Source organism: Eriocheir sinensis, chromosome 25, assembly GCF_024679095.1.
Source record: "Eriocheir sinensis breed Jianghai 21 chromosome 25, ASM2467909v1, whole genome shotgun sequence".
NCBI classification, from domain to species: Eukaryota; Metazoa; Arthropoda; class Malacostraca; order Decapoda; family Varunidae; genus Eriocheir; species Eriocheir sinensis.
In genome coordinates, this window is record NC_066533.1 from 8,991,905 (window position 1) to 9,017,928 (window position 26,024).

The 26,024-nt window shown below is 42.6% G+C and overlaps 2 protein-coding genes across 3 annotated transcripts; one reads left to right on the top strand and one right to left on the bottom strand.

Moving 5' to 3' along the window:
- Positions 1-1,270: 1,270 nt before the first annotated feature.
- LOC127003291 (hypoxia-inducible factor 1-alpha inhibitor-like) lies at positions 1,271-25,805 on the top strand. Of its 2 annotated transcripts, none has more exons than XM_050869762.1 (6): positions 1,271-1,357; positions 12,588-12,835; positions 13,846-13,994; positions 16,378-16,523; positions 18,371-18,541; positions 18,888-25,805. In XM_050869762.1, the coding sequence occupies exons 1-6, from the start codon at positions 1,295-1,297 to the stop codon at positions 19,083-19,085; spliced, it is 975 nt and encodes a 324-aa protein (XP_050725719.1). In that variant the 5' UTR covers positions 1,271-1,294; the 3' UTR covers positions 19,086-25,805. The 2 variants fall into 2 exon arrangements, with proteins under 2 accessions (XP_050725719.1, XP_050725718.1); XM_050869761.1 differs by lacking the exon at positions 1,271-1,357 and adding an exon at positions 10,232-10,780.
- On the bottom strand, positions 2,354-9,406 carry LOC127003292 (uncharacterized). The gene is made up of 3 exons (XM_050869763.1): positions 9,118-9,406; positions 6,129-6,251; positions 2,354-5,756 (listed from the first exon to the last, which is right to left on the bottom strand). Exons 1-3 carry the CDS (start codon positions 9,212-9,214, stop codon positions 5,527-5,529), a joined length of 450 nt encoding a protein of 149 aa, XP_050725720.1. The 5' UTR covers positions 9,215-9,406; the 3' UTR covers positions 2,354-5,526.
- Positions 25,806-26,024: the final 219 nt, after the last annotated feature.

Genomic DNA, 26,024 nt, shown 5'->3' on the forward strand with positions numbered 1-26,024 from the left:
TCTTAGCGTTGTTAACTGTTGTTCTTTGTTTTTATGAAGAGAAAGTTAGTATTATTAGGCATCATAAGAATTCACAATCCCAGGGCTTGTAAAATAGGCCAGCCTGGCCGACGATATGATAAGAAATAAAATCTGTCACTTTGTAATTCTTAGGAATGGAATTTCTTTTTCTCTCTCTCTGTACAAACCTTCATTCATGTATCATTCTCATTTTTCTACACATGTGGATGCGAATGATCACCGTTCGAGTGTGAATGTGAATGTAACAGAGTAGCTCAAGGTACATAAATACAGTAAAAGTCTATTAACTCAAAGTCTACTGGTCTGAACTCCCTATAGTCCAAATTTTTGTTTGCAGGAAATTCTAATCTGATACACACTTATACAGATTTGGGCTGCCCCTTGATAGTCTGCAGAATTGTCAATCCACACAAGCGAGTGTCAACTGATATTCGAATTAATAGACTTTTACTGTATCTGCACACGACTTTTCAAAAATATCAAAAGCATATCTAGTTTTTGAGAGAGTGCTTCCTCGGTCCCCTACACGCCCCATCCCCCCGCCACACGCCCCCCCCCCCCTCCAACCCCCCTGCCCCATCTCCCCACGCCACTACAGACATGCCTCACCGAATTGTGGGAAAGCTTTATTCATGAGTAATAATGCCTGCAATATAAAATGTTTGTCTCTTTACCCAAACCCATTTACCTTAGTAAGAGGAGAGGACTACATCAATTACCTCCCTTTAATTGATGTTATTTGATATACACCACAGGTTTTTAAGTAAGACAACAGAAGAGAGAGAGAGAGAGAGAGAGAGAGAGAGAGAGAGAGAGAGAGAGAGAGAGAGAGAGAGAGAGTTTTCTAGTCAAATTTTCTTTAAAATGTCATTTGATCTAGTCTAGCCTTTCCACAGGGTATGCATTGATTCTGATTTACTGATTGCACAATTTCAAATGCATTAATTCATACAGTCACATATGTCCATTGAACCAAGGAAGAATAAGTGGAGAGAGAGAGAGAGAGAGAGAGAGAGAGAGAGAGAGATTGTACCGTTTCAATTGCTTCGTGGTTTCAGTTCGAACACAGATGAGCCAGAAAAGTCAAGGTAAGTTTCAGGTATCATCATTAAATAACCGAGTGAATGTAGAATGAAATAATAGAAGTGTGTGTGTGTGTGTGTGTGTGTGTGATAGCCAAGGGCTCACATCCGACAGCCATTTGAAGCTTCGATCATATTGTGAGCAGATTCTCAGCAGAAGCCCCGAAGCAGGTAAGAGGCAGTCTGTTATAATGAGTGGGAGGAGGTGGACGCATCGCAGTTGGCAGCCTCCCGTCACCTTTTTCTCACAAATGGTAAGCATTCAACGTTTGTTTCCAGCGTCTTTATGGTCAAGGTGGTTTCACAAAGGACGATTCGTGGATAGTTTTACTCCATGTTGTGGGAAGGGGAGGAAGTGAAAGTTGGCGCCAAGGAGTGAAGAGAGAATCCTTGGTCGGCGCATGTAAGACGTGAGCTCTCACCGGATATCCCTCATCTTGCGGCAGTTCAGCTGCTTCCTCAATGAATGGAGGGATTAGCGGGTGTCGTCGACTCCATCAATTCTACCTCCATGCCTCAGACCACCGAGAACACATTACGGCACCTCTTTTTTGCCACGCCTCTCCTCTGAACAGACTTCAGTTGGAATTCGTTTTAGAGGTATCTCATGTATCTCTTTTGAACCTTTTGAAACATCAGTATCTCTTCATCTTTTCTACAAACCAACAAAACGCTTTGAAAAATCCATCAATTGAAGGATTACTCTTGAAAATAAGGGATAATGTTTACGAAAGCGCGTCGCCTCCTCTGCTGGCCGCGGCGGCGCTGCAGCCGGTGTTGCGAGAAATACCTCCTCGCTGAATTAAGTCACGCCCCCCCTGGTTAGAAGGGGGGTCGAGGGGGGCGCAGTACCCCCGTTAGTAGGTCGTAAAGTTCGGTTGGAGTAGTTTAAATATGCTCCCCGACCCTAAACCCTCTGCGAGCTATTTTACGGCTGCGGCGGCTGCAGAGTCGCCGCGCTTTCGTAAACATTATCCCCTATTTTCTAGAGTAAAAAAAAAGTCCTTGAATTGGATTTTCAAAGCGTTTCCATAACTGTTGAAGGTTTGTAGAAAAGATATATGAAGAGATACTGATGTTTCATAAAGTAGATTATGAGATACTGGCACGGACCTAATACGAATCTTTACCCAGACTTCTATAATTAGTCGTGGTACAACCGTCCAATTCTTGTAAAGCTGAACACAATCAAGATTTACGAATCATGGAAAATGTTGATGTACTGAGCTGCAGGTAATGAATCAACTAAAATAAGTATATTTGTTTATTGGAGGTCTGAAAGACACTTTAACTGACAGTATAATGTACAACAAAGTGTTTGAAGGCCGTACATTTAAGTATTGGCTTGTTTTGGCGCCAGCTCAAATTCTTAGATGGCCAGGGACCATATATAGTCCTAGCCCTCTGGGATACAGAATCAACTGCAGCACCATTATTATCACAATACTCTCCAAGTCTCCCAAAATACACAGTCATCAACCAATTAAAAGGGAGGTTGAGCAACTGCAACAGCTGAGCTGTGCACAACCTGCTTCAGCAGGCTTAGAAAGAGGCCCACAGATTTCCCCTGAAGGATGTCTTGGCTTGTGCACTTTTGCTGAATGTGCCAACTTTGTTGTTTCAAAATAGTCAAGTGTTTCTAATACACTAATAGTGGAAGTTAACATGGTGAAGAAGGTACTTCCTCAAAAATTCAAAATTTGTTAACTGTGAGCACTACAAGCTTCCTGAGGTAATTTTTCTATATGCAACACAGTGTCCCAGCCCTCTTTGGCTGAAGACTGGCTGTAAGCAGTTGTATGTACACCTACAAAACAAGCAGGAATCTCCACAAAGATAAGTTCATTCAGTATTCAAAGGGGGAATTTATCACAATATATCACTGAAACTTACTGTATAAGCAAGTAATAATAAAACATAAAGCTGGAATCTCTTGGTTGCAGAAACACTATTTTATGATGATGTATTTTTGATATGTATTTCATACACATTTTGTACCCTGAAAGTCAACATAAAATATTGCTTTATGAAAGATAAGGTGTGAAAAATGTGATCATCAGTCATGCATGATGACTCAAATCACAAGTGTGGGGCACTAGAATAAACTAGCTCTAAGTTAGGCTCAATCTTTCTCAAATTCGAATAAACTTTCTTAAATAACTTTGATGAATGATTACTCAAGACTGAAGAACAAGAGCAATGTGGCCTGGTTGTAATTACAAGAGAATGGTATTGCTCCCAACCAGAAGCGATCACGTGCCACGCAAGAACTTGCAACCTTCCTTCACATTATTTTAATTTTCTCCATACGAACAAAAACATTACTAAATGGGCAGATTCAGATTAATTACAGCATAATAGGAACTTCATTGAATCTGACAAAACATGATTCTGCTCAAGGCACTAAAAAATATACAACATTGTGTACTTTCTACACTTAAATGGTCATAATAAAGCTAACCATCTCTTTAACCCCTTCACTACGACCGGGCGAAAACGGCGCCCCGCCCCGTATCCGGGCTGGCCGCGCGCGCCAAATTTCAAACGTCGCTTCTGATTATAACAAGTTTTCAGCCATAATTTCAAAATAATCATCATGTATTATATATTAAAGCATGCAAAATTAAATGGTGCACATTGAGAAACTTAAATTATTTGATAATTTTGAGATGTAAGCATAAATATACAGAGAAATTTGCGAGAGATTAGCATTCTCTCTCTCTCTCTCTCTCTCTCTCTCTCTCTCTCTCTCTCTCACACACACACACACACACACACACACACACACACACATAGATTATAAGTAGAAATGCAACGTTTAGGAGCCTTCTGATTAATGTAAAATCACTTAGGTTTAAGGACAGATCACCTAGTCTGGACCATGGGGTCTGTGTGGTCTGATTTTCTATGTAAATCTATGTAAATCTCTCTCTCTCTCTCTCTCTCTCTCTCTCTCTCTCTCTCTCTCTCTCTCTCTCACACACACACACACACACACACACACCCTGGAAGGGGGAGGTAAAAGGAAGGAAGGAAGAATGAAAGAGAACAGAGACAGCGGGAGGTTGAAAGGGAGGCAGGGAGGTGAGGCCGCGTCCTTGAGCCGAGGGGGGTGGTGAGATAAGCATTCACTACCCAGCCATTTGGCAACTCAAAGGAAGAGGAACTCAAGACACACTTATGTTATTACACTATAATAACATTGAAAGTCAAATAAGACACCTTATCATATACGGAGTCTCTAGTAGGGTCATTCCATATCAAGTGGTCCAATGCTCCCCACCTCACCATCTCAGATTTTGATGAAATTTTGTACACAAGTTGGTACTTGGCCCAGACAGACCTGTGCAAAATTTCAGCTCTGTAGCTCCTATAGTTTCCAAGATACAGTACCCTTGTTTTTTACCCCAAACACCGGAACCGGGACTGGCAGTTTCACGGAGGCGTTTTTAGGGGGCCTTTACTCAGTTGAGGTAATAAGAAGAAATTGGCTATGGCTGGGAACCTGTAAGAAACCCAACACTGGCACAGCATGGAGGACTGGAGAGGTAGGTGGGAGGGCCTGTGGCTGGACCTGCACGGCTATCGGGCGTGGCCCCTGGGCGATGGGGAGACCAATCTGTGAGCAGCTGGCACAGAATTGGTAGTGGCACAGCCACCATGGACCAACGCAGGATTAAAAGTACAAATCTAGGTGTCTGAGAGAGTACACATTTTTTACACATCAAAAAGTTCCAGCCAAGCTCCGAAAGGCCAAAACTAGGGCAAATTCAAGTTAGCATTTGACCAAGAAGCAACTCAGTCTCAAAAAAGATATTTTGGTCTCCAAGGCTATTTGACATGCTCTTTCCGATGAGACAAAAAAAAGAGGATCAAAAACTGGAGTGATGGTCAGATAACTGATTGAACATGGGTCATTTTTCGCATTTTTTTTTGTTTGTGACCAACTTTGATAGGGTCTAATGCTCTCTAATAGCTCAGATTAGTCATTTTCAGCACCTCAAAGCATATAGCAAATGAGTAAAGGCCCCCTAAAAATGCCTCCGTGAAACTGCCAGTCCCGGTTCCGGTGTTTGGGGTAAAAAACAAGGGTACTGTATCTTGGAAACTATAGCAGCTACAGAGCTGAAATTTTGCACAGGTCTGTTTGGGCCAAGTACCAACTTGTGTACAAAATTTCATCAAAATCCGAGATGGTGAGGTGGGGCCGATTCCTGAAATTGGACCACTTGATATGGAATGACCATCTAGGTAGAGTCAGAACAGAATACGGGATCACTCAGCACCAACAAAAACTAAATGTCTAAATGTAATAAAGATGTCAACATAGGCTTAGCTGTCAGGACGCCGACGTCGGCGTCCCGTATATTGTACTGGGCACTTCAGGACGCCGACATTGGCGTCGCCGTATAGAAACGGTTAATCATTGTAATCTCTTCAGAGATGATAAAGGGTTATCTACCAAGCCTGCAAGAAGGAAATCAATCTGGGTGAGGTTGCGGGAGGCCTGAGTGAGGGCATTGTAGGTAGTTAGTGTGGAAGTCTGGACTGTTGAGAGGGTCCCACTGAGGTGCTGGATGCGGCCACTTTGTTCCTTCATGGGTCCACGAACACACTGTGCCAAGTTTCGCTCCAGTGATGCATTGGCCTCCCCTTGTGGGTGTGAGAAAGAACACTCATTTTCAAAAGCTCAATTTAAAGGTTTCATGATAACATAATCAGGTTTTCTAATGTCTTGAATTTTACAAGTTTCAATATCTTTTACTTTAAAAGATTCAAATACAAAGGAGACAAATTTATTTACATCAGGAATCCTGTTGCCCATCTATATGTTGCCAAGAAATGGTCATGTTTTGTACATTGAATATGGTAGTGAAAAGACAGATACAGCAATGGAATATGTATATTTTTTTAGAAAAATCAAAGAAAGGAAAAAGTAGGACCAGAGAATAACATCTTATAAGGAGAACACCCCAAGGATGTGCTAATGCTGAACGTCAGTAAAATGGAACCACTTTGTCTTACAGAGCTTCTGGTGAAGAATAGAGACGTGAGTCCTTTTTACAGCTTGCTGCTGCTGCTGCTGTTGTAGTTTTGGCTGCTTAGCTGTGCAGCTCTCTGCTCTGATCTGCTGGGCTCTCTGGACAACTGAAAAAATGCATAGCTGTTTAGGTTACTACTTCCTTTTTTTTTTTTTCTTTTTTTTTTTTTTTCCGATAGATTGAAAAATGGTTGCCGTTGGGTCAGCTTTAGTTTTTAGCCATTTACAATTTTACATTACTATTAAGGGACACTGGGAGAGACACCTTGCCCCAAATAAAGAGGATAGGCCCCCTTGATTTCCTCCCCATAAGGAAAATTTAACTGCTTTTATTTTACCATTGTCTAATATGACAAGAATTCATTGAAGAAACTAGACAGACTATTAGAATGTAAATACATTTCTGTAGCTATTCCTCATTTCTGCTACAAGTTTCTGCAAGATTCCCACATATGTCACTGCTCCAGGCTAATGTAAGTCTTTGGTGCACCCATCTTAGAGAACCTGCCAATAAGCTAGATTCCACATACAGGTTGAGAATCCCTCATCCGAAATCCCTGGGACCGAATGTGTTGCGGATTTCGGATTTTTTCGGATTTCAGAATATGCAGGCCCTTTTGACATTTTCAACAATATCTTTACACCACAGAGCACACAAGACACGGTAATGACAATGAGTAATGAGCGAAGGTGTTACTGTGACGACTGCTGACAACAAACTAACACATAGCAGCAACAGAGTTGCCAGGTTGTGGACTGTGTTCCTGCCCAATCCTATCCCCAAAACCGACCCAAAACCCACGGTGGCGGTGGGCAGATCTTTTTACACCCAAGGTGTTGACACAGCAGTAGGTTTACCCACCCAATTGGGTGGGTAAATCATGGACCTGGCAACCCTGAGCAGCACACAACAGCTATACGTGGTGGAATCTTCCCATCACTTTTTGGAATTTTCCATTTGTGACACATCATGTTAGCATTCAAAAAACTTTTGGATTTTTGAATTTCTGATAAAGGATTCTCAACCTGTATAAACAACGCCTCCCTTGGCCCCAGGGAGAACTGTCATAAAAGGTTGGTTAAGTCGATCCTCCGCCTGGTTTTACTTTAATACCCAATTAACCCCTTCACTACGGCGATGCAAACGTCAGCGTACAACATGGCTTTAGAAAAGGGCGGCCCTGTCTCTCCAAACTCCTGGAGAACCTGGCTGCGGGCGAGAACGTAGATGTCGTGTTCCTTGACTTCTCACAAGCCTTCGACAGGGTTGACCGCAGCATTCTCCTCCATAAGCTCAAGACTCTGGGGATTAAAGGGAAGCTAGGTATTTGGCTCTACCACTTCCTTACAGAAAGAGTCCAAGTTGTCACAGTGGATGGCCACCAGTCCAGTGAGGCCAGCATCATCAGTGGTGTGCCACAGGGATCAGTGCTGGGCCCTCTCCTCTTCCTTATACACATGGGAGACATCGATGAGGGGGTCAGGAGCTCGGCTATCTCCTCTTTCGCCGATGATACCACTGTGAGTCACGCTACCACCATCGTGCAGGGAGTCACCCACCTACAAGAGGACCTCAACAAAATGTATGCCTTGGCCGCAACCAACAACATGGCATTCAACGAGGCCAAGTTTGAAATGCTGAGATGTGGCCCTGACCACACCATCAAGACGTCTACTTTGCTGCTCACAGAAGGAGAGCAACAAATATCTGGACAGCCACATGTAAAGTGCCTTGGGGTTCATCTCAGTGACAACAGTTCCTTCTCACACCACATCACAGAAACAGTGAAGAAGGCAAAGGCAATGACAGGCTGGGTCATTATAACATTTGCTTCCAGAGAACTCAAGGTAATGTTAACCCTCTGGAAGGCCCTGGTGCAGCCTATGCTGGACTACTGTAGCCAGCTGTGGTCACAACACAAGAAGGGTGATGTGCAGAGGCTTGAAACTGTGCAGAGAGCCTTCACAAGACAAATCAGAGGGTTACGTCACCTAAATTACTGGGAACGTCTGCAGAAACGGGGGCTCTATTCACAAAAATGAAGAAGGGAAAGGTATCGGGCCATATACTTATGGAAAATTTTAGGTCTGGTGCCAGACCCCACACACAATGCACTGCAAGAGCATGTCAATCAGCAGACCGGACAAAAGTGCAGCAGAAGATCCCTCCCTGCAAGAGCCCCAGGTGGAGGCAGGACCCTGCTGGCCTCGAGTCTGTCCCATGAAGGGCCACGAATCTTTAACAGCCTGCCTAAGGAAGTCCGAAACCTAACAGGTTGCCCGGCAAACAGGTTTAAGAATGGGGTGAACAAGCTGCTACAAACAGTCCCAGACAAACCTCCAGTGCCGGGCTACACCTCAAGATGTAGGACTTCCAACACGATACCGGACCAAATCGCCCTGTTGAGCAGGGATGGCAGGACCGGGAGCAGCGGTGGACCACCACGACTGTGAGGCGGGGCCTCCACAGTAAACAACACCAAGTAAACCAAGTAATTAAAATCTGGCATTTCACAAAACTTCATGACTTTGGATTTTGGTAAGATTGCAGGATAAATGCTATCTTTAACCTGTCAGGTGGCTGAATGGATAGCAAGACAGCCCCGCGTTCAGGAGGACGCAAGTTCAATGCCCGACCGGTGCCACCAACCTGGGATTTTTCAGCCGCCGCCGAGTGGCTTAGAACTACCCACATGCTGTCCAGAATACCACCTGTCAACCCGGACTCTAGATTCTAGGATTAAAGACGAGCTCCAGGAGGGCAGCATGAGCCAATGCAAGATGGCGCCACTATAAACACTCGCCTGCGCCAGAACAGGCTGGGCCGACCAGCAGGCCCCACCGGGAAGAAGCCTTGGGCCGACCATCAGGATCCACCGGGAAGAAGCCTACCGCCACAATAGGCCACGAAGTAAAAAAAAAAAAAAAAAAAGTCACCACAGCATTTCTATATTAGCCAAATACTATACTCACGCAGCTGCCCCTTGACCTGAGCGGCACAGAATTCCTCCTCCTCGTCAGACTCTGAGGCCTCGCCACTCACGATGATGCCCTGCACTGGCCTGCTCATCCTGCACCCTCAGGCGGAAGACCACTCTGTTCTGTGGGCACTGTGGGTGCTGCTGGCAGCCAGCTGGGGGCTGGGGCTGGCTCTGCTGATTCCGACTCGGCCTCTCGTGACCCTGGTGGCGGTGCCCAGCAAGGCCTACTCAGTGACTTCTTGTTCGTTCTTGGGGGGGGTGGGGGTTATGGGGCTAGTTAGGCTATGGGACCACAGCCTCTAGAGCTTCTTGTTCGTTCTGTTCTCGTTGTCAAATCTTTGTTTTGTACCGATAGTTCATCTTGGTTATGGCTCGGTTTCTATTTTTCATTGTTTTATGGCTTTTATCATCGGTCAGTTATCTTTTCATGTTCAGTTTCTACGTCAGGGAAGACAGGAAAAAGCTGTAATTACTTAACAAATAGAGGTACTTTAGGTAATGACTGTACTACGGTATGTATGGAGGTAGGTCAGTGCAGTACGTGACTTTAGCTTATTATTCGTTATTACTCATGTTATCACATTTGATAATGAATGAAAGTAATACGAGGCAGGAAATTAGAAGGGAGAAGGAGGAATCAAAATTATCTATTGGTGGTTGCATGTATTGCAGTAACGATCGAAGCACTTCACAGCAACTTCATTCACCAATTTCCATGTTAACCAATAAATAGTGAAGTATAGGAATTAACAGGCGTCCCTATCTGACACTTATTAACAGTTTATAGCTACACGGGGGAATAAAATATAACTTGTCTACTATATAACGAAGTGGTTCAGGTATAATGTGAACAGCAATAATCAAAATCCACGTCATATAGTGCATAATGGAGTACTTGAGATGAGGATGCCCCTATATCTGACACTCTGAAATAGGGCCAAATACATCCAACCTGTCAACCCATAACTTAACACCTGTAACAAAGTGGTTCAGGTACAAAGTGAACGTCAGTAATCAAAATCCACGTCACATAGTGCATAATGGAGTACGTGAGATGAGGATGCCCTTATCTGACACTCGAAAATAGGGCCAAATACATCCAACCTGTCAACCCGTAACTTAACACCTGTAACAAAGTGGTTCAGGTACAAAGTGAATGTCAGTAATCAAAATCCACGTCACATAGTGCATAATGGAGTACGTGAGATGAGGATGTCCCTATCTGACACTTGGAAATAGGGTCAAATACATCCAACCTGTCAACCCCGAGGTGCAATTGCATGATACCGCCATTGCATACACCTGGATACCGTTAATTACTTTGCATTATGGATCACCAGGGACCATAAATGACACAAAAGGAATAAAGAAAGACATCGAAGTAATAAAAACCAAACCAAAACGGGAAAACGAGCAGTAGGCAAGGCATGGCAGTGTTTACTCCTCCCCAGACAGCCGAGGGAGAGGGAGAGGAAGGGAGAGGGAGAGTAAAGAGAGATAGAAAAGGAGGCAAAATGAGTGGAGACAGTGACCAGAGAGAGGAGAACAACCACAACCACACCACCAACCACCTCAGACAGTATTTCTTCCCCTCAGAGCCCATTCCCCGCCTCTCCATCTCTGACCCCTTGGCCTCCCAGCTTATTTCCGAGGAGGTGAGTCTCATGGAGGTGATTACAGGTGTGTGCAGCGACTCATCTCTCCTCGCAGGTGTGTAGGGGGGAGGGGCTGACTGTGCAGGTGTGTTAGTAGCCCTGTGTGTATGTGTGTGCGTGTGTGTGGAAGGGGTGATTAAGAGGACACTCCTAGGTTTCCCTTTTATTACAGGTGTATAGGAGTTGGGGGGTGGTTGTGCAGGTGTGTTAGTAGCCCTGTGTGCATGTGTGGAAGAGAGGTGATTAAGAGGACACTAATAGCAGGTGTTAATACAAGTTTTCCTAGATTTCCCTTTCATGGCAGGTGTGTGGGAGGTATGGGTTATGCAGGTGTGTAAATAGGGAGCCTGTGTGTGTGTGTGTGTGTGTGTGTGTGTGTGTGTGTGTGTGTGTGACAGGCCAACAGGGGTGGTTATGGGGTCAATGGTCGGTGATGGCAGGTGTACTTAAGTGTTTTCCAGTGATTTACCCTCCCTTCAGGTGTAATTAAAACAGGGATAATGGAGACAAGAATAAAGGCATGCATCTGTTTTTCATTATATTTTCAGGACTTTTCACAAATGCTGATAATAGACAACCAGAGTAATATAAACCCAACTAAAGATAGTAAAATATTAAGAGATTGATTGCAGACATATTCATCTGTCATTTAATGAGCATATCAGGCTATGGCATGCTCTAAGGTCACTAAAAGATAGGCCAATATATAATTAAAACCTTCCTATAGGGAGGGGAGAAGTTTTACCCCATCAACCCCCCAAAATTTAATCATTCTGGCTGATTTTTATTGCTTGTGTGTCTGTTATTAGTATCATGCCATGAATACTTATGTACAGGTTGATCTGACCTCCTTCAAGGGTATTTGTATCATTGAAGAACTTTCCTAGAAAAGTATTAGTTATAGAAAAGTCAAACCCCCTGAACTCAGCCTTAAAGAAATTATTTTGATATTATTTATACACAATCATATATGGTTTAAGGTTGTGTTGAGATAATGTGCACAGGTGTTGATCTTTAAAGAATGTGGTTGTATTTAAAAGGAATATTGGGCCATTATTGGCCTCAAAACTGAGACTCCACACACCTACACAGCTCAGTCAGTGCCCAGGTGAGGTGTTAACCCTTGTCAGATGGAGGCATGGTCATGCATGCAAAGCCTCCCCTGCCCTGTCTTGTCAAACCTTAATATGGACATCCAGGTGTGGCCACAGATCAGCCTCAGCCAGTCAACAGCAAGGCTAGAGCTTGCTTGATGGGCTTGTCCACAGCTGAGATGATGCAAGCTGCACAATGCATACTAGGATCACAAAACCATGAATTATTATTTATTGATTTTATTCCTCTCTGGTATACTCAGCTGGTTGTGCCACACCACCTGGCAGGCCTGAACATGCCAGGAGGGAAGCAAGTTGCCCAGTACAAAATTGATATACACCAGCCAGATTGGAGAGCTTGGAATGATGCAGGCTAAAGAATATATTATAAAATAAATACCGTACTACAAAGATTGGGAGTTTCTTGTCATTCCAACCCCAAAGCAATATGAAAAGGTGCATGTTCAAGCCAGGGATTGATATAAACACCATTTGTTCATGGTGCCTAATAAGCACTGCTTATGGCATCCACTGTGTCATAGACTTTTGGGGCATTTGAGCCACTAAAAAAATGAAGTGCAATGAAGTGTTTGAGATTCATATTTTTCTCTTCAGCAGTTCAACAGTAGTGGTGGGAGAGGTGTCAGTGTACCCTAGTTGCTGGATGCTTAGACTTCAGGCCCTTAGCCTTAGGCCCTTCATCTTCTACACAGAAGCCGGTGGTGCTGACAGACACGAAGCTTTGCGAGACAGCACTAAAATGGGACTTGGACTACTTAGCGCAGCACATGGGCAACGAACGCTACATGGTGTTCCTCTCCAACAACCACAAATTCAAGTATTATGACGAAGCGAAGATCAAGCAGTATAAGACCAACTTTGTCCCCCCAACCAGAAGGGTTGACATTACCTTTCCAGAATTTGTCAAAAAACTAAGGGAATGGAAGCCAGGGGATGAAAGGTAATGTTGTGTGATGTGGGTGTTTGTTAATTTGTATGCACTCTGCCAATTATTTTTCTTATATCTTCTTTTTTTCCCAGTAAAGGAAACAGCTCAAGGACACACACACAAAAAAAATACTGCTATTATTTATACTTGGGAAAGTGCTCATGGAAATTGAACTCATCTGAAAATTTAATGCCAAAACAGTATTTGGCTAACCTTCTTTATAATTTTTACAATAGTGTATTTGTATGCATACCTCAATTCCATTCTCTACTGAGGTTTTTCTTTTTAATTATAGGAGTACTAATCGGAAGGGTGTGTACACATTGGGGAAATTCCATTCTCCTTTTGCAGTCTTTCTGATGCTCTGCTTGTTATGCCTACAGATGTGCTTTGCCATGCATTTATCTATACTTCTTGTTACCACCACACACTGGTAGCTTTATTTGTTTGCTTATTTACTATCTCAAATATTTTTGGTTTACATATTTACTTTGTAGCAGTAGTTGTGATGGTCAATATTTTTCACTTTACATCATTTTACTTTTTCCACCACCAAATAGTGAGAAAGCTTTGTTATATTCACTTATTTTGTATTATCTTTCTAGCTATGTATCTTAAAGGTAACCCAACACAAACAATAGCTGGACACTACAAACCTTTCCCCCTTGACATTAAGGCTTCTAAAGGTGACCACATTGGGAGCTGGGTGCCTTAAAGGGGCTCAACTACATTAATCATTCATTTTCTGAAGGTGACTCAAGTGTTCATATATCACACACCAAGCATGCTAGTAATACTTAGGGTATAATAAAACATTCTTTATTTTGATAGTTGATTTTTTTTGCCTCAGCTCAGTTTTCCAGAGATTTTTTTTAATGAGTACTAATTAGAAAGGTGTATGAATTGGCAAAGAAAAGAATTAGGAACCAAGGTTTTATGAATATAATGTCCGTACATGAGAAGTTATTTTCCAATAAAATGTTCTTCATGCAGCAGTGGTACATAGTCAGCTCTTTCTCCAGAGTTTATCTGCAACAAGGGCTCAACAACACTGTGGGGCAGGCGATTGTCATGGACTTCCTACAGTTTAATTGGCAGTGGCTCAACATGCAACAAAAGAAAAACAACTGGGGCCCTCTCACCTCCAATCTGCTGCTGGTGGGCATGGAAGGTAAGAAAGAGGCATGAGGGAAGAGTTTTGTTTGCAAATTTTCTCCACCCAGTCTCAGTGTTGCATATACAAAACTAACAACCATTATATAGCCTTTTATTATCATGATCTTCCCAATAGATGCATGTTTTAGGTATCTTGCCTACTATTGTGTGCTGAAACTAACAAAATACACAGCCATAGAAGGAAACATTCATGCCCCTCTGTCCACACAAGTGAAGCCATATGAATCTTTTTGTGTTGTCTTTTAAAGTGGCAAAATGTATTGATGGACCTTTGTGAGTTCATCCAGAGCACCCATGAACCCTTCATATATGGTTTCTTACTCTGCACTGAACTTCACTGTAGCTTGACCTACCACTGACCACTTCTCTGTATTGAATGTCATTTCCCATTTGCGTGACCATTCGCTTATTCTATCGAGATCTTGGCTCAGGGCTACACAGTCTTCTTCATTAGCCACCCTCCTCATTATTTTAGCATCATCAGCAAACATATTCATATAGCTTGTCACCCCTTCTGTCATATCATTAATATAAATTACAAACATAATTGGAGCCAACATCGATCCTTGGGGGACTCCACTAGTCACTTCCATCCAGCTTGATTTATTATTCCTAATTACTGTTCTCATTTCTCTCTTCGTCAAAAAGTCCATAATCCAATCCAATATTGAACCACCCAGACCTCCAGCATGATTAAGTTTCCATATTAATTGCTTGTGTGGCACTTTATCAAATGCTTTCTTTAAGTCCAGATACACACAATCTGCCCAACTGTCTCTTTCCTGTATTATATCAATTACTCTTGAATAGAAGCTGATCAGATTAGTTACACAAGACCGTCCTCCTCTGAATCCGAATTGGCTATTTGTTAATATACTGTTTTCTTCTAAATACTCCACCCATCTGTTTTTTTTATAATTTTCTCACATCTTTGCTACTACACTTGTTAATGACACTGGCCTATAGTTCAATGGGTCTTCCTTACTTCCTCCTTTATGTTTTGGGATGATGTTAGCCCTCTTCCAGTCTCTTGGTACCTTCCCTTGTGCTAGTGAGACATTAATCAAGTTGCTCAACTTTTCAGCTTTTTGCTGGTTGCACTCTTTTAGCACCCAATTTGATATACCATCCGGTCCTGCTGATTTCCTCACATCCAATTCTTCCAATAATTTTCTAACTTCATCTGCTGATGTTTGTATTCTCTCCAGACCCACTCTATTCCCCGGCACTGCATCTACACCTTCAAACTCACTCTCCCTTGTGAACACTGTTTGGAAACAATTATTCATCACTTCTACTATTTCACTTATACTATCAAAAGTTTCACCATTAACTTTCTGAATCTCATCTCTATTTTTCAACTTTCCATTTATGAACTTATAAAACAGTTTTGGCTGGTCTTTGCACTTATCTACAATATTTTTCTCAAAATTCCTTTTTTCTTCTCTTCTTACTTTGACATAAGCATTCCTCTTCCTTTTGTACTCATTCCATAGATCCATCCTCCTATTTTTATCTCCATTTGTTCCATGCCTTCTCCTTGTCCTGCTTGGCATCTACACACTTTCTATTATACCACTCTGCTCTTGATTTCTGTCCTTCTTTCATCCTTGGTACCCGCTTTTCCACTCCTTCGTTGTAAATCTGTAGAAAGATAGCCCATTTTTCCTCCACATTTTCAGCCTCAAAAAAAGGATCCCATTGTGCTTCCTCAAAATGTTTCCCAAGTTGTTCAAAATTTGCCTTATTAAAGTTAAACCATTCTTTCCTGTAGTCCTCATTCCTGATTATTTTACCTCCTTCTCGTAATATGTACTCGATAAGTACGTGATCGCTCTTCCCTATTGGGCTCTTATAGTTATCTCCTCTATGATATCTGGCTCCTTGGTGATTATCAAGTCCAATCTAGATGGCTCATCTTCTCTGAATCTTGTATTTTCCTCTTCCCACTGTGTGAGGACGTTATCTATAACCAATTCCAAAACCTTGTTCCCCCATGAAGCTTCACTTCCTTCCGTTGACCAGTTTTCCCATGACACTTCCTTACAATTAAAATCTCCCATTATCAGAATCTTCTCCTTCTCCTCCATCAATCTCCTTAGGCAATCTAATGTGTCTTCCAGCTTCTTCTTGTACAATTCTTCTGTACATGAATTGGTTTTTGGAGGGACATACACTACTACGATAATCCTGCATCCTCACCTTTGCAGTCTTTCCCACACTCAGCTAAGCATATGCTCCCAACTTATACTTTAACATTTATATTGCAATAATATCAGTACATTTATTTATCCATTTTGGGGGTGTTTTCTGCATGGGTCTAGTAAGTGTCAGTTTTTTTGCCAATATCTCTTCAGTTGACTTACTTGTCTTGGCAGGCAATGTGACCCCAGTCCATTACGATGAACAGCAAAACTTCTTCAGTCAACTGGTGGGCTACAAGCGGTGCATCCTGTTTGCCCCTGAGCACTATGAGAGGCTCTACCCTTACCCCGTGTACCATCCCCACGATCGGCAGTCTCAGGTGACGTGAACTTTGTATCTTAAACTGCTCAACATTCCTTTTTGGAGCATTTGTGCACAGGGTATGTTTGCCAACTTCCATTCCAGTTATTGCTCATATCAAGAAAAAAATTAAAGCTATTTAGAAAAAATGAGCAGAAATATATAAACAAACTACAGTAAGCCCTCTGGTATTCGGGTTTATAGAGCCACGGGGGCACCCTGATATGGGAAAAACCCGGATATGGTGTAGGTTAAGTCTACAGACCCGAAAACCCAACTTTCGATCATGGCCTGCCATATAAGCAGCGGCAGAGTACTGCATAGGTGCTTCTGTCCATACTCATAATATGGTACACCCCATGGCTCTGTAGCAGTCAGTCTGCACCAGGGAGTGAAATGTGCGCAATTGACATGCTCCGGGCGCTGAGAAAAGGGTTCGAGCAGCGTCGTCACGGTTAGCACTCACGGCAATCTCTCCCCGGCCTATTGTAGTCCTGCTGCACCTTGGGGGGATCTGTTACTTGGGATTCGCCAATTAGGCACGACAGCCTCAGCCGCTAACCCATTGCTGAGGTGTCTAGCCCCGTGTTCACAGGTAGCAGCTAATGTTCCCCTGCCTGGCCAATCACAGCAGCGGGGCCTGGACCCAACCCAGAAAAGCCCAGGTATTTGTGGCACCTTAACCGTCCAAGTCTGCATCATCGTGTTTACCACGTAGGCTTTCTAGCAGACCCAGCACTGCCACAAGAAACTTTCCAGGAATACCAGAGCGATACCCGAAGCGGTCCGGGCCGGCAACGGGCATCAAGTGCTCAAAGCAGGCTTCTATACGGACGTTCAGGCAGACACCCCAGGGCGCTACCCTTTTAAGCCTGGCAAGGAGCCCGAAGGCCCACAGACGCTGGGCAAGTACGCCAGGCCGCCCCACTCCGAGTGTGAGTGGGGAGGATAACCAAGGAGTCAATGACAACCTGGCGCATCCGCTTGCGCAGTGATCTGTGGCTGATTAGTTACACTGTGTTGCCCTTGCGAGCCAGGGGATGCAGGTACCCCCTGCACAGTGCATCCAGTGGGACCACAGGGAGGTCAGCCACAAGAAGTAACCATGATTTACGGCCAGCCCGCACTTCCAGGTCAGGCTGGCCCATGGTACTCCCGAACCCCTGCGGGCCCCTTTACTCGCCTTACCATAAGCATGGTAAAATCCTTCTTTCACATGGCGGGCCGAGGGCGGTACTTATCTGCATTTCTTATTCCGCCCCGACTCCTGCAGGAGTGCTAGCGGACCCACACGCCTTCTCCACGGGGACGGAGCCCTACTCACCTAGTCCAGTCTGGATTTACGGTAGGCAGTCATCAAGGCTTAAGCTAGGGTTCACACTGTGTTTCATTTCAACAGTTCTTTAATTGACACTCTTGCCATTTAAACCTGCACTGCCCTGACTCTCATCACTTCAACATGGTTGGTAGCACTCGGCAAGAACGTTTACATGCCAGTTGTACTGCGAAGCACACAGCTTTCCTGCGAACCTTCGCACCAGGACGTCAATATCATTGCTACGTGCAAGCTGGGGCGGGCCTTACGGGTGCCGTACGCCGCCCAGGCAGAGCTCAGAGCCATCATGTGGGCAATTTGAACGACTTTTGGCGGCGCGCGACAATTTTTTAAAATTTTTTGGAAAAAATGAAATATTTTTGAAAACTCCCAGATATGGGCGAGGTCAGATACGGTGCACCCGGATAACTGAGGGTTTACTTTATTGTAGAATTTCTATTTAAGCAGCATTTGATGATCAACAGTTTTGGTGATGGGTATCAAAAAGATTTGAGAGAACTGGAAGGCTAAATTGCCTCTCCTGTCCACAGGTTGATTTTGATAATCCAGACATGGAGAAGTTCCCTGGCCTGGAAAAGCTGCAGGGGGTGGAGACAGTGATGGGCCCAGGTGACGTGCTCTACATCCCCATGTACTGGTGGCATCACATAGAGTCCCTCCCTCACCTTGGTAACACTGTTTCTGTCAACTTCTGGTACAAGGTAAGACAACCTTACCTTACTCATTTTATTTATTTATTTATATTTAATTATTATTATTATTTATATATATATATATATATATATATATATATATATATATATATATATATATATATATATATATATATATATATATATTTTTTTTTTTTTTTTTTTTTTTTTTTTTACAGGGAGGACCCACAGAATTCTCACCCATGTTAGTTTTCATACTTGCTGCTTCATGATTTTTTAATTGTTCTTTCTATCATAAAGAATGATTTTTCTATTGGAAAAATCCAGATTTCATATTTTTCATAATCTTTAAATGTCTGCCTTATTGAAATTCTTAGTCAAACTTATTCTACAGGGAGGACCCACTGAAAAAATTGAGTATCCCCTGAAGCCGAGACAGAAGCTGGCAATCATGCGCAATGTAGAGAAGATGTTACTTGAAGCCCTGAGGGAGCCAGCAGAAGTGGGTCCCCTGCTGAGGTCCCTCGTGTTGGGGCGGTACACTGGTGAGGAGGCAGACAGACAAGAAGCTGCTGTGTCTCACCCCAACTAGCTCTCCCTCTTATTTATAGTCTGTGTACCTGTGGAAAGCCAGTGTGATGGTGCCCTCTGTCTGTCTAAGGCCTGGGCAGGTGGTAGTGGGAGGCTCCAGTAATCACTATTATTTTCTCAGAGATTTTGGATTACCTCAAGCCACAAACAACACACACTCACACTCTCTACCTTTGCACACACATACACAAGTATGCGCACACAAAATACACATGGTAGTTCCTTCAGATCTCCCTCTGCAGAAGGCAGTAAAGTGTTGATTCCTGTTGTTGATAGCTTTGCTTTTCCAAGAAACACTATTGCTGCTAGTTTGTAGGTTTTAGTCATTTTAAGATTACTTTTTTATTATAAATAAAATCAGTTTCTCTCAATGCTTTCTGCAGAATAGTAATAGCAGTGACCTCAGATGAACTTAGTAATTTGCTTGCAGGACAGGCAGTTCTTAAGGGATCTTAGAGAATCACCTTCCTGCTAACCCACTATTTGCTGCCTCACCTCTTGTTGTTTCCTTCACTTTACATATTCATGTTAAGAAGCGAGAGAGGGTCTCAGGAACAAGTGTACTTCCTGGGTGTTCTAAAGTTCAGCAGCTTGGTATTGTCAGTCTTATGTGGCAGCTTTATCAGCATCACAGCAGACTACACTGCCTTGGCTGGTCTGAACTTAAGAGCATAGACAGGAAAGGGGATGCTCAAGCAGGACTGTTTCTCAGAGGTTGAAATCCAAGCAAATTAGGAACTAGATTAGTGTGCATGTGTCCAAGTATTATTGTATGGTTGATAGGCATATTGGCAGCTGTACAGGTAATCTATGTAAAAGACTATAGTTTGCTGTCAACTGTCACAGAACTGGAAGATGGTGTCTGAGGTTTCAAGTATGAGTGCTTGTTGGCAGTCAGTTGGCAGTGGTCACTCAGTCATTCATGGAGTCACGCCCAATTTTATTTTTTAATAGCCTTTGAGTACAGACTTCCATGCATTTGAGTTTGGCAAAGTTCTGTAGTTTAATGTTTTTTATTAGTCCAAGTTTTCCTCTTCAAAACATGGTTGGTTATTGTCATATTAACTCACCTGGGATGTTAACAGCTTTGTTACCAGTCTATTATGACATGTGTAGAATGCATTTCCATGTTAGTCATAATTGCATTTTGCATTTCATGATTCTGTAATAGAAGATGCAGCAATTGAATGACCATCTTGCTCTGCACTGCCTTAGAAATGTTTTTAACAAGTGCTTCCTGAAGCTTTCCGGGTTTGTAGCTGACTGGCTTGTGGCTTCCGAGTTCCTTTTCAAAACCATTCTGTTTAGGTAAGTTGGCTGGAGACTGGTGTGACCATGGTATGTAAATAAGTTTCCATTTACTCTTCTCAAAGCCAAAGGTATTTAAGGAAAGGTGATGTCGGTCTGGTATTGTGCTAGCCTTCATATGTGTTGTGTGAAGCATTTTTTTAAATACATCAAGAAAGAGGCTATTATCTCTTGATTACCGATAGGTTTAAATTCCAAAGACATGTGATATGTGTTGGTATTGGCCATTTCATCATTATCATCAGAGAAGATCATATTAGTCAAGTCTTCTTTGCTGCTATATAACCATTAAGCGTGAGTCAGCTGTAGCATTGTTACAAGACAGCTGTTGTCAGTGGGGATGCTATGACTGCTACACCACTGTTGCTGCTGCCACCCAACTGGTTCTCTGAGCCCTGTAACCCAGAGCAGTGATGCTCATACACCATCAGACCTGAGGCTAAACCTCTTTAAATTCATTAATCAATTGAATTTAACTGTTGTATTTCATGGCTTAGGTTATTTTTTTCTATCAGCCAATAGAAATAACCTCAGCCACTTGGTGACTATTCTAGAAAGGGGATGGGGTATGGGGGACCAGTTGGCCAGCAGCAACTACAGCAAGTCTTCCCTGGGACACAGCAGCATCCTAAAGGTACAGTGATGCCCTGCATAATGTCCTTCATTTTTGTCACTATTGCAGTGCTTTCTGCAGATTATTTGGTCATGGATATATCATACCAGTCCAGGACATGTAATGTTCTGGTCTTTGCTCACAATTGGCAGAGGAAGCAATGTATAATATGGATTCTTAATTAAGGATTAGCTGCTATGCTTGATGCCTAGAAAATCCCCTTTTTTACAGTTTAATTATGGCAATTAGGAGTCTCCAAAGAACTTTAATGTTTGCTGGCACTATCACTTGATATGTGTTCCTCTGCTGAGAGTCGAACTTACCGTCACATGCTGCCACTCCCTGAAAGTAGTGGCGAGTCGTCCAGCAGTGGTACAATAAGGAGGGATTCAGCAGACTCCAAGCTGACCACAGTATACTTAACACCTTCACTACGGCTGGGCGAAAACAGCGCCCCGCGCCGTATCCGAGATCGCCGCGCACACCAAATTTCAAATGTCGCTATTGAATATAACAAGCTTTCAGCCATAAACTCAACACAGTCATCATGTATTATAAATGAAAACATGCAGAATTAAACGGTGCACATAAAGAAGCATAAATTAATTAATAATTTTGAGATGTAAGCATAAATATAATTATAAAATAACTTGTATATTGGCTAAAGCGCGCCAGGACGCAGTATACACGTCGTGTTGAAGGGGTTAAGACAGAAAGAGGCTGGCTTGAATGCTGTTGCCACACCTTAATATGAAAAAAACACATCTCACCCTTCCTGATCATTTGTCACTCGTGGGTAAAAGCTTAGCTTAACTTTTTCTCATTTGTTTTTCTTTTTAAGTTGGTTTGTACTGTGTGATGCATAGACAGACAGGTTTAACACTGTCCTGTAAGCACCATAAAAACTGAATATTTTGGTGTGAACATTCTGGTCCAAGGCACAGAAGCAAACCTGGTGGCTATGAAGTGTGATATTGAATCATTGATCGTTTGTCATCAGTAGGGATTAATCTCCGAAATATTTCAGATTTTGCCTGTGATGAAAATGAATGCTTAAGTCTAATTGATTTTAGATCTTTGTAATCTGTTATTCATTCATAAATTTGATTATTAGATTCCAGCTTTCACCAACTTTAAATTTATAAGCTTTCTGTCTTCCATCAGAAAACTGTATATATACATTAGGCTGTTGTACACAGTTTACTGATGCAGGACAGAAGAGCTGATATATTGAACCCTTTTGAAGTAAAAGCTGGAATCTAATCTTAATCAAATTTGTGTATGAATAAGAATTTTAAAAAGTTCTAAAATCAATCAGGCTTGAGCATTAGCTGGAGAACAGTCTATTGAATAGATTATTTGCTAGGTAAGCAGAAAATCTTGTTATGCCAAAGCATACTTTCTGCATGACAGTTTGCTTGTGTACGCCTTTGTAAGGTGTTAAGGAAAGCTACAACCACAGCTAAAGATAAACTGTGAAGTGAAACTACAGCTGGCATGCAAGGAATGTGGTGTTGAGAGTGGAAGGCATTTCAAGTGATGTTTAGGAATGTAGATCTGTAAGTTGAATAGGAAATTATTGTTCTGCTATTCAAGTGAATTATTTAAGTAACAGAATTATGCCGAGCCACATTATTTCCTGAGGAAGTAGTGCTGAGTAGCTGCACCAATTTTCATGCACATTGCAGTGAACCTGTTAAGTTGCCTCTTCATTATTTATTACATATTTTAATCAGGTAAATATAATACCTTACTATTTCTGTAAAATACTTAGCATATTTACATTCGTGTAAACTATGTTTATACATAGTGTAATGTTAAGTGTTCTAATGTTTGTAATGTTGGCATTCAGATGGTTTGTTTCATTATATGGATAGTTTTATGAGAAATACTGGCCAACTTTCATCAGGGCTATGCTCTTTTAGGGGCATGAATCATCCCTGCTCTGAACACACCCACCTCCTTTTCTTGGGAACCGCCAGTGTGGCGCAGACATGACACAAGGTCATTTAGCCAGGCCCAGGGTTAACCTCTGGTAGGCTGTCCGTGTAGGTGCATGGAACATTCTAAGTCTCTCGGAGGATCATTACCTACCCCATCTGTCAGCTGAAACCAGGAGGTTGAGAGTGAACATTGTGGGTCTCTTTAAAGATGAGGAGACCTGGTAATGGAGAGATCAGTAGTGGTGGTTATACCTATTACTGGCCTGGCCAAAACAATGGTCCTCACCTCAAGGGAATAGCTATAGTTGTTTCTAGCTAACTGCAGTCCTCTGTTGTTGGGGTCACTCTGGTTAATGAGTGTATGATGCTGGTGAGGTTGAAGCACACATTGGGCTCCATATCTCTTATTGCAGTATATGCCCCTACCAAGATGTGTAAACTTGAGGAAAATAAGCATATAGCATTGTCAGAATCTATGCAGGCAGATGAAGATTCAAATCATTGTCACTTGTGCTCCCTGTCTTACTGTTTGACATGGACACTGAATAGTGACTTGAAGAGGCCTTTGGTACCAAGTGCCTTTGCAGGATCATGGGATATTGCTGGAATGACTTTGTACCAAACCAGCAACTACTTAGCCCTTAAAGCGCGGGCTTGTTTTGCCGTGCCTGTCTTCCCACGCGGTCATATTCAGGCAAAAACATACCTCACTTCAACCTTTTATATCTTCACTACTACTTAATTCACATGACTGAATGAAGTATCACTGTAAAGTACATACCCTTATCTGTCCTTTGACATTAAGTTGAAGACTATGACCATTGATAGAACGAGTATGGAATGTTGAAGTAGATCACTGAAAGCACATTATGATAGACAGTTTTCCACCCCTAGTGGACTTCCCATCTATGATTTAGTAATAAAAAGCATATCTTTTATAGAGTTTATGTGAAACACACCCAAATAAACTTAACTTCCAGGCCTTCCTGATGCCCTTGATGGGGGCTGAGGTCAAAGGTCTTGTGGATGAAATTCACCGGAAGGTGAGAAGAGGTGGGATGTCTAGCAGACATTTTCTCAAGCTAACACAAGGCATACACTGACCAATAATTAGTCAAGGGAGCATGGTTGGGTTGTTTGAAAGAAAACGACATGCTTACTCTACTTCAGCACCAACAAATTAAATTTGACGGCGCACTAAGTCAAAAAGTGCCTTGTCGACTATTGTTGACACCTGCGGTTTGAGCCCAGGCACCAGCTGTCGACACCCGCGCTTTAAGGGTTAATGAAACTGAATCAAGGCCTGTTACTAGCTTGGTCCTTGAATGCTAACTCTGGTTAAATGGACACATGGCATGCTTCCCGGATGTCAATCCTGCTCCTAGGGTTGTTTCTGTACGAGACCACTCTGAGTAGAGGAGAGCAAGGGGACACCCACTAACTCTTAACTGGGTTAAGTTGATCGATTCTACCAAGAGGGCTTGGCATGGAAAGGGTGACTGCATGGAACCTTGCTGTGAGGGACCATCGGGAGTGGAGGCGGTGGTTGAGTGAAGCAACGCACCGCCTGGCGCATGCTCCCCATTAGTTAGTAGCCCTTATCTTCAAGTAATATATTTTAACTGCATTCCACATAATGAATCATCATCCCAGTCTTTTTCACCAACAATAATCTCTGACAGTCGGAGGAAGTACCAAAGATATTAAAATAGGGAAGGCTCCTGGCATTGATTGCACAGCAAGTATGCTAATATATGTAATGGAGTGAATGTTGTGGGTATGAGTGTCTAGCATGGTATAGTCCAACAAATATGAAGTCTATTTGGGTGGGGCCCAAACCTCTTCACAGCACTGCTGAATCACCCCTGTCACTCTCTCCCTCATATGTCATCTATGTAGTATTTGAAATTGTTTCAAATATTCTGTATACATTAAGATCTGGCAGTGCTATGGCCAGGAAACTCCATGAGCGGGCCCTGCCCAAGCTGACTTCATAGTTGAGTCAGATCATAGTAAGGTGAAGTATCAGAAGGCTGGAGAAAGGCTGTCATTGTGCCACAGTACAACAAGAAAGAAGTAGGATTGACTATGGCAGTTACAGTAAGAAGCTCACTCAGTGTACCATGAAAGGTACATATATAGAAGGGTTTTAAGTGAGGTACATTTAAACTTTGTTTTTAACGCAAAAAAATAGATTCACACAAACTCTACCTCTCCTAAAACCCCCTTGTTCTTTACCTACATTTATATCAATTCTTTCCACCATCCCATTTAAAACCCCTTCATACACCTTTCCTAGCACAGTACGTAATCCTATTCCCCTAAGACTGTTATGATCATTCCTTCTTCCTTCCCTTTGTATAGCAGCACAAAGATGGATTTTCTTCAATCTTCCAGCAATTCACTCCATTCCCGTGCTAGATTACATACCCATTGCATCCACTCCACCTCCACCTGCTGAAATAGGGGAGGGGTGCCAATCCATTCATCCCTTTCCAGTTATTATTGTCAATTCATTTTAGCTGGATGCTGAGTTAGTAAGGATGCTACTGATTGGCTATTGGCTGTTGCTGATGTCTCTGTCACCCAACACACTACCTAGGTTAAGAAAATATCTAGTTTCTTTACTTGGCTCATCTGATGCACAAGATAGGTAGGTAAATTTTTTTGATATCACTGGATGAAACAGATCAGCAAAGTAAAGAAATAGGAATATTTTCTGAATCTAGCCTTGTGTGTTGGACGACAGAGATGTCGGACAACCCATACACCAACAGCCAATCAGCTGCGTCCTTACTTTCTCAGCTTGGAATCCAGCCATTGCTCGGAAGTGGTAGTGGGATTGTTCCTTCATACAGAAACATGGGCCCTTGTCTATAGATGGCTCATTAAATGCTGGTAGGGATCCAGCTAGTACTTATATAGTGCTCATATTGGTGGAAAAATTTGTGCTGAAAAAGAATAGCATTTTATGGCAATTGTTTTGTTTGTTTTAGATTATTTTCTTTCCAAAGTAGTTTTTACCTGATACGAGTACTTGCCTCTGATACATAAACATAAACCCAGCCTTACCTGC